The sequence below is a fragment of the Zeugodacus cucurbitae genome, chromosome 5 (assembly GCF_028554725.1).
Source record: "Zeugodacus cucurbitae isolate PBARC_wt_2022May chromosome 5, idZeuCucr1.2, whole genome shotgun sequence".
Classification (NCBI taxonomy): domain Eukaryota; kingdom Metazoa; phylum Arthropoda; class Insecta; order Diptera; family Tephritidae; genus Zeugodacus; species Zeugodacus cucurbitae.
Genome location: NC_071670.1, coordinates 8,822,530 through 8,831,548, shown reverse-complemented (window position 1 = coordinate 8,831,548; position 9,019 = coordinate 8,822,530). Strand labels below are relative to the sequence as shown.

The 9,019-nt window shown below is 31.4% G+C and overlaps 1 protein-coding gene across 2 annotated transcripts; it reads left to right on the top strand.

Moving 5' to 3' along the window:
- The first annotated feature begins 423 nt into the window (after positions 1-423).
- LOC128922221 (circadian clock-controlled protein daywake-like) lies at positions 424-2,789 on the top strand. Of its 2 annotated transcripts, XM_054232020.1 has the most exons (5): positions 424-639; positions 1,215-1,449; positions 1,514-1,762; positions 1,912-2,136; positions 2,216-2,789. In XM_054232020.1, the coding sequence occupies exons 1-4, from the start codon at positions 540-542 to the stop codon at positions 2,111-2,113; spliced, it is 786 nt and encodes a 261-aa protein (XP_054087995.1). In that variant the 5' UTR covers positions 424-539; the 3' UTR covers positions 2,114-2,136; positions 2,216-2,789. The 2 variants fall into 2 exon arrangements, with proteins under 2 accessions (XP_054087995.1, XP_054087994.1); XM_054232019.1 differs by lacking the exon at positions 2,216-2,789 and having other exon boundaries at positions 1,912-2,169.
- The last annotated feature ends 6,230 nt before the right edge of the window (positions 2,790-9,019 follow it).

Genomic DNA, 9,019 nt, shown 5'->3' with positions numbered 1-9,019 from the left:
ACGTCAAGTTCTATAAAGCATTAAATAACTCACAAACAGGGGCAAGCTTTATTGAAATGTGTTCAAAAGAGAAGTCAGGTAATATGTTCAATTTGCATGAAGTAATTTAATACCTTGTATTGCAATAATTCACTAGAATACCTCTATTTATCGACGAACTTACAACTGTAAATTCAATGAGAGAAATAAAAATATAATTTATTCGAAAATTTAAAATAAAATCAACGTAATTAAACCACCGCGTGAAACATCATTTAGGAGCAATTAAAATCGAAACTCAATAAACATCAATTTTACTAGCACGTTTTAGCTGTAAATACTTGTTTTCATTGCTATTATTGTAAAATTAATTTTAATTTTCCATAATTGTACTATTCAAACTCATGATCACTCAAAGTTCACTTTTTAGTAGTTTTATAAATTGAGCTTCACTAAGTATCTTCTGTCAGTTGTCGTTGTAACGTGCGCGAGTATACTAAATGAGTGAAACTAACGGTATTAAGTGAATTTGTGATAGATAGCGGTTAACAGTGTATAAAATGGGTCTAAATACCAAATTCGGTTCGAATCAAAAACTAGTTTTATTGACCTTGGCGGCGGCGATTTCTATGCAGTCGTGCATTTTCGCGTTCGAATTTCGTAAGTAACGGTTGTGAAGCGGATGAAATTTTGTGGAATTGTGCATATTATCTTAAACATGAAGATTAAATAGAATAAATATATAAATAGTGATCCTCTCCCACGACGTTCGAGGATAAGCAAATCCACCGCGAAACACCGCATTTGGATTAATTATTAGACCTTCGCGGACTCTTTTTGCAATGTGGGGTTTCGGAAAGTTCGTGGCGAAATGACGTCGATTTAGATAGCCATCAAAGAACTTTCAGTTATGCCAAAGATTAAGTGTAAAGTGACTTCAGTCAATCAAATGAAACCGATAAAAGTCATAAATTAAACCGATAAAGAACCAAGAGTCTCTCTTTAACCGGAACTATTTACTCTGAGACATAAATTTCGAACCTCGGTATTTGGTACTGATCCCGGAACTCGCTATAAAAGAAGATATAATATTTATGTGATTTCAGTATCTATCTATGTCCAATATTTTTTTTTTACAGGACAGAAATATTTGTGTCTTTTTTTCGACGTTATTTGATTAAAAGTCGTTTTTCGTCGACATGGAACTAACCAAACTACTTTTCGCTTTTTTCCAGCTGAACCCATTACGAAATGCCACTTTGTCGATGAAAAATGTATGATCGAGCAGGCGCACAAGTTGTTTAAGAAAGCTGCCACAGGTGTGCCTGAAAGGGATATACCAGCTTTGGAGCCGTTGAAGTTGGATAAGATCGAAATGTTGGGCGATAAAAATAGTGCTTTAAAAGTTGACTTGATAATGAACGATGTTGAGATACATAATTATACGAAGGCGCGCGTTACATCGATCAAGTAAGTTGGGAGAGAGAAGTGCATTGTGCTCGGAAAATATAATATCAATATCTTTCACCTCTAGAGGCTTCAGCAAAGATCTCAGTAAACCAATGAAAGTCGTCACGCAAAATTTCAATCCGCGTATCACTATCAAGTCGAAATATAAGATCAATGGCAATATACTTGTGTTGCCTATTAGAGGTGAAGGTGAACTCACTATGGTGTTGGACAATGTAAAAACCCGCTTTTCGACCACACTCAAAGTGGAGGAGCGTAATGGTAAAATTTATTTGTCTGCTGATACTATCAAACTCGAAACTCAAATGGATAAGTAAGTTAGATATTATTAACCTTGATTTAATTTCTCTAGCCATCGGACCACTCTATTGTAATCTTCAATATAAATTTGAATATTTAACAGAATTTTGACAATTATTCCTCTATTGTTCGTTCTCTCTCTCTCATATCTCTCTTTTCTAGGGTTCACACTGACATGACAAACCTCTTTAATGGCGACAAAACGCTCTCTGAGAGCATGCTCCAGGTATTGAACGACAACTGGCGGTTACTCAGTGATGATCTGACGCCGATTATCAACGAGGCATTGGGAAATAAAGTGAAAGAGTTGTTGAAGAAATTCTTCAAAGATGTGCCGTATGATGATTATTTCTTGGCGGACTAAATGAGTGTGTTCGAATAAAAAATGTGAGAGACTTTGAATAATATAATAGAAGTTAATGGCGTTTTTTTATTGAAAAGAGAAAGTAATATAAAAATTTCTTAGCATAACACTGTTGAGAAGTAGAAGCATATTCACCATAGATGAACGAAATAGCTTTATATATAGTATTTCGCGGCACATATTAACGAGATGATGGAAATACTGTTGTTGACCAAAGAAAATTGAAAGCTTGTGTCCATAGTTGATGTTGTTGGAAATTTACTGAATATTTGCTGTATTCTTTATAGATTGATATTTACAGAGCATATACATACATTAAAATATAAATAAATGAAAGCAAACACTGTAATAGAACAAAGGCATAAGGAAGATATCCACTGATACTTCAAAGTATATATTTATAATATTATATATCGATATATCCTAGTTATATTTTCCAATATAGAGTAAATAGTAGACCTGCTACCAAACAAATCTGCTCAGTATGTACCATGGAAAGAGTGGGAAGGGTTGTATGGTAGCAAAGGTATTGGAAATGACAGCTGGTGGGCACGTAATCGATTGCTTCGACAAATAACAATAATAGAAACACAGATAGTCACATCTAATACAGGGAAATGCAAACAAATACGACTCCACACCCTTGGAACAAGCAGGTCATGAGTAAATCACATAGGCAAAATCGGTGCTGGAAGGATACGAATGCAAATAATGCGGCACGAAAGTCTTCAGATATGTAAAACAAAAAGAAAGAAATAAAAACGATAGAAACTAAAATGTCTTTGATAAAAAATATAAAAATACATTTCAATATGTATATATTTTTACTATATACACACAAGGTAAGCGACAGAAATCAGAATTTTTATACTCTCGCAACATGTTGCAAAGAGAGTAATATAGTTTTGTTCACATAACGGTTGTTTGTAAGACCCAAAGCTAAACGAGTTAGATATAGGGTTATATATACCAAAGTGATCAGGGTGAAGAGTGGAGTTCAAATCCGGATGTCTGTCTGTCCGTCTGTGCAAGCTGTAACTTGAGTAAAAATAAAGATATCTTGATGAAACTTGGCACACTTATTTCTAAGCACCATATAAAGGTTGCTATCGAAGATGGGCAAAATCGGACCACTGCCACGCCCACAATATGGCAAAAATCGAAAACACATAAAGTGCCATAACTAAGCTATAAATAAAGCTATGGAAATAAAATTTGGTACAAAGGATCGCACTATGAAGTGGCATATTTGGATGTAATTTTTTTGTAGAAGTGGGCGTGGCCCCACCCTACTAAGTTTTTGGTACATATCTCGTACACTACCAAAGCTATATGAAGGGAACTCCAGAAGTCGTTTTTTTAGGAATTTCCTTATATAGTCTAAAAATGGAGGAAATCGGATAATATCACACCCACCTCCCATACAAAGGTTAAGTTGAAAATTACTAAAAGTGGGTTAACTTACTAACGAAAAACGTCAGAAACACTAAATAGAAGCTGCACTCAGATTTTTTACAAAAACCATATCTCAGGAACTTCCTATATACCAGAACTTTGAAGACGATCTGAATCGTTTACTTTACAATATAAAAAGTAAGCCCTAGTGAAGATATCGGTGCAGAACTTTGCCCAAATACTACGTTTATAGTGTGGCAGCCCCATTCTAAAAATCGCCAAAATCGGACCATAGGTTTTCAAGTCCCCATATATCGATATCGGTGCAACATGAAGACTTTCAATTGACTTTATGCAATATATATGACGAATATGTGGGTCAAATTGTGTATTATATAAAATTAATTTAGTTAAATAAATAAATTGGGAGAGTATAAAATGTTCGGTTACACTTAGCCCTTCCTTACTTGTTATTTCTTTTTTTATTTTTTCTACCGTAACGGAAATGGGTATGGAAGTGAAAACCAGATTATAAATAAAAATAAAGTAAATAAAAGTGTAGGCAAATAAAATGCAGTTAACGGAGTGCAACGGAGTCTGCAAGGATATAACAAATAAGAAAGCAAAAAATATAGATAAAAAAGCTGAAAATACAAATAAAAATATATATGTTTTTAAAGTAGTTAAAGACTTGATAGTATGTATATCAGTTCAGAACATTACATTGAACTTGAATAAATTGGTTGAAACTAACTTTGCAACTTTTTAGTAATTATTACATTTAATTCAAGATATTGCTTACTACATGTTTACAATTATAACTACTTTTTATTTAATTAGTTTTAAAATTAGCAATTCGAAAAGCTCCTTTACGTTATTTTTACTTAATTTCCCCAACTGTAGTAATGATTACATTTAATGGTAGGTAATGATTACTATTACTATTTCTTTTTTGAACATTCAGTATATTTCCAACACTGCTTTACTTATCCTTTGTTTAAATTACCACAATTAACAAGCATTGAATGCAAAGTAGTGATTACTGCGATTACTTGTTTTTTAATAAAAAAAATAGTATAAATCCAACGATAAGAGAAACAATTCTTAAGTAATAATATTTAATTATTAAAATTAGAAGAGATTAGAGATTATATGAGACATTTCCTTACTTCAATTTTTCTTAAGAATTTAATTGATTATACTCAAATGTTTACCGAGTTGTACATATTAATTGTTGTTGATTAGTATGTAATGACAGTTACAAATTGCATTTGATTAAATTAATCATGGTAATCATCCAATGAATTGTTCATTAATATTAATTTATGCACATACTGATTACAAATAATAATTATAATAAATTTAAATTTTTATTAGCACAAAATAACAACTATCGTGCAATTATAATTTATTTTTGTTTACTATAATTTTAATTTGAGGCTGAGCGTTGATAGCTTATTATTTTATATTAATGTTTACTGTCTGCTGCGACATATTAATATTTTGATGTCTAATTAGTTGGATCTGATCAATTAATATGGCACAATTAATTATTATTGGTATATTACGTAAGCGTGACGATGATTACTGATATTAAAGTCACTTCTATAGTAATGAATACAGTAGATTGATAACAAGTAAGGAAATTTTATTGCATCTTTTGATTTATGAGTATGAATGCTGAAAACCTTTACAGACTTGTTAATTTATATCTGATTAGTTATTATCAATTACTTAACATCTTTTAAATACTAGCGACTTACTCATGATCAAACGTTTCTTATAATTCTGTGAGTCAGTCAATAATTAAGAAGAGATATGCAAAACTAATAGCCTTTTCGCACAGCCAAATTAATTGATTAAATAAAATTTTAATTGAGAAACCAGTTTTTGCCTTCACACTGCCGGCTACTAAATAATCGAACAGCTGTTATACATTTTTGTTTATGATTTTCATAAGAAGTTTTTAAGTTGGAGCAGCTGATTGCTATTTTCTCAATAACCACAATCATTAGTTCCAGCATCAACATCTAGCGTCGAGTAGTATTACTTACAAATCGATTAAAAATTATTGTACAAAAATTTAATTTTTATTTTGTATGGTAAATCGATCTAAATCAGCACTTCAATCGAGTAAAGGCTAGTTACATTAGTACATAATAATAACTCAGTCCAAACTTTCTTCGGTTTGTAATTGTTAATATTCACTCAATCTTTAACACGTACTGAATGTTATATATTAATTACTACTAATTAATACTAAATTTTGAAAATTTTCTCAAATTATGAGAAACAAATCACAAAGTAATCATTTATTACATTTCGTGGATTCGGGGATATACTAAAATTTCCTTAATAAACAATAATTTCTAAATTACTGGAATACATATCACCGAGTATTCATTACTGGGGTTTTAGAGTTATAGAGAATCATTCCAAAAAAATTTGAGTCTACAAGTGGATCATGCTATAGCGGCTCTTTTAATATAGTTTGTGAATTTTAAATGTACTCAACTATAAAAAGAAAATCTAATCCAGTAAAGGAAGGAATTTCCAAAAATACATTTTCACATACACACATATACCACTATACAATATTTTCATAATATAAAACGCTCCGATGTGGCACCACCAAATGATTGATGATGGTCAGCATGTATGAAAATTAAGTGAATAGTGACAGCGAAACGGAGCCAACTTTCTATGACTACAGTGATTGTGCTAGAGAATTATCGTATGCAACAAAGTGATTACATTAAATGTATGCATGTTGCAACGTTTTGCGCGCGGTCTTGACGAATAAGCGACTGATATGCAAGCTGCATAAATAAACACCAGCAAACCGCCCTGAATCCGCTTCACGGTCCCACCCACATGACCACTTCTCTGCATTACAGGTCATCTACGCCCATTGCCCACTTTATATTCAACAAAGAAATGCATTTAAAATGCGACAAGCAGCTGGAGCTCTGGTGCAAAACATTGTCCGGCACCATCGGAGTACCATATATGCACACATGAAGGAGAGTGTTGAGTGGTAGATTATTGCATGCAACGTGGGTATTAAATAATGCAACATGAATTGATTAATAAACATTAAAAAACAACAACGACAACAAAATCCCCATATATTACATAGTCAGTATAAACCAAAAAGAAAAGCAAAGCTTTGCAGAAACTTAGTGGTAACAAAAACAGATTTGATGAACAGCTAACATTTAATGAAAACTACTAAAAGCCGGTAAGAGATCGAGCTTTTCAACAAAAGATGTTAACATGCTTTACAACTTTGTTTGACCTCGATAAACATATTGCATTTAGAAGGCTCTCACACTACACTACTTTCTAGTACACTAAATATAGCTGGATATAGTGGAAGGATAGTTCCACATTTTTTGAACCATGTCAAAAATGTTAATCCATGCGAGTTGTTCGAAAGTATTGATAAAGTGAAGTCACTGGTTCAGTTAAAGCTAATTCTAAAATACAACCACAAGAAGTTGGAACGACACCGGCCTACTAAAGACCGAGGTATACCTAACCCTTGAAGGAAATACACACGATTTAGAGGAAGTTCGAACCGAGTTCTTTTGAGAAAATAGCAAACGAAATTGGAATGTTGCGGACTCTCCATATTTATAGAAGAACTCGAACTACTTATACTAATATGAGGTAGGAGACTAAGATTAGTATAAATATCTACCAAGTTATAAGTCATTCGATGTACTCTGAATTTATAGTGAGGACATTTCTCCAACCTGTTAACAGGAACATAGACTTTATGAGCTTAACCTCACCATAAAGGAGTTCGAATTGGTATTTCTTACTTTGCTACGCCTAATAAACCAACCAAAACGAAGAAAGAAGAATATCACAGACGAAGTGTAAAGTTTGTGTCTATTAAAAATAAAATTCCGAGGAGATTAAATAAATCCAGGTTTGCGATCGACTTAACTTGAAACTGGTATCTAAAGGCAGAAACGGTAAGACCTATAAAGTCTCACAACAGCTATATAAATTATAGATTATTTATGGAGATAAGTCCTAACTGATAAGTCCTAACTGATCCAAGTAAACTAGCTGGATAACCAGAGCTGAAGAGCTTTATAAAACATTAAAAAGCTTTAAGGAGCTTTCTTTGGGTACAGCACTGATTTTGTCATATTTTTTTCTAATTGGATTTGAGGTTTCCGATATGAAGGAAGCTCTCCAGCAGTTCAAAAGCTCATTAAGATAAATTTCGATTAAAATGAAATACACAAAAATTTCTGAAGACAAGATATTAGGAGAAATAGTACCCCAACATTTCAAACCACTTCAAAATTGTGATAACACAACCAACCAAGCAAAAACATAGACAAATAACAATCTAACTCACAAATTTACAGTCTAAAGTCTGTCCTATTATTATTTATCTAAACCAAAACTTTTCAATTTCCTTAAAAAATGAGCAATATCATAGAGAAAAACATGACATATTGACAACGCGTTAAGAGTCTTCAAGTCAAATTAAACTTTTGCACATAATTTTTTTGCGAAACTTTTAATGTTCAAAAAAGAGAACATATATAGATACATACACATATATGTATGTATCAACACTCTCATTCCAAGAGGATTTTGTCACTCACACTCAAAGTATCTTTGTATGTATGTGTGTGGGTGTGTGCATTTCTTTTAACACTGCAAAACTTTATAACTTTTCAAATTATTGAGTCTCAAGCTGCGAACGGTGTGTGTAATTGGAATTGACAACTACCATGATATGCTATCACGGCGTGCACTTGAAAAAATTCAATTTTTAATATTAAAAAGAATTTAATAATATGTATTTATACAAAATTTTAAACATTTTAACTTTTGTTAAAAAAATGGTATTTGTTTTAAAAAAAATTATAAATTATAACAGAAAAAATATTAATTTTTACTAAGTATAAAAAAAAATATTTCTTAAAAAATTTCGCTTCAATAAATTTCAAGCTTTGAAATCTCCTATGATAAATTTAAATATTTCGATGTTATATCTCCAAGTTTTAATTATGCACATAAAATTTTGCTCACCACTTAAAATAAATGTATGGTTTTTATTTCATTTTCAATATAAATATTATAAAATAATATAAAATATTTGAATATCATTAATAAAAATTCATTTGCTTAATATAAATTTTCAAAAACCAAAAATGTTAGATTTTTTTTTTTAATTTTTATTAAGATTTTGGAAATCTCACCTAAAATTTTCCAACAACTCACCTCTGATTGTACTTCGTTGTACTTTTTTATATTTTCCTTTTCTGTTTTAGCAATCATGAATATTGGTTACGTTTTTGTAATATTCCAATAACATGCAATTTAATAATTTTTTGAACTCAAGAATTGCAGTCACATGAAAAAGTCAGAGTTTCGAAAGTACAAAAACAAATGTACAAAAGTAAATGAGTGAGAATACACACACGCAGATGTACATATATATGTACATACTTGAATACTGTATTTGTATAGCCAGAGAAG

Bases quoted from the DNA above. Each gene is read 5' to 3' on its own strand.
- LOC128922221 (XM_054232020.1), top strand. From the start codon at position 540: ATGGGTCTAAATACCAAATTCGGTTCGAATCAAAAACTAGTTTTATTG. The intron at 640-1,214 runs GTAAGTAACGGT...GCTTTTTTCCAG, and splicing joins CATTTTCGCGTTCGAATTTC to CTGAACCCATTACGAAATGC. The intron at 1,450-1,513 runs GTAAGTTGGGAG...TTTCACCTCTAG, and splicing joins GCGCGCGTTACATCGATCAA to AGGCTTCAGCAAAGATCTCA.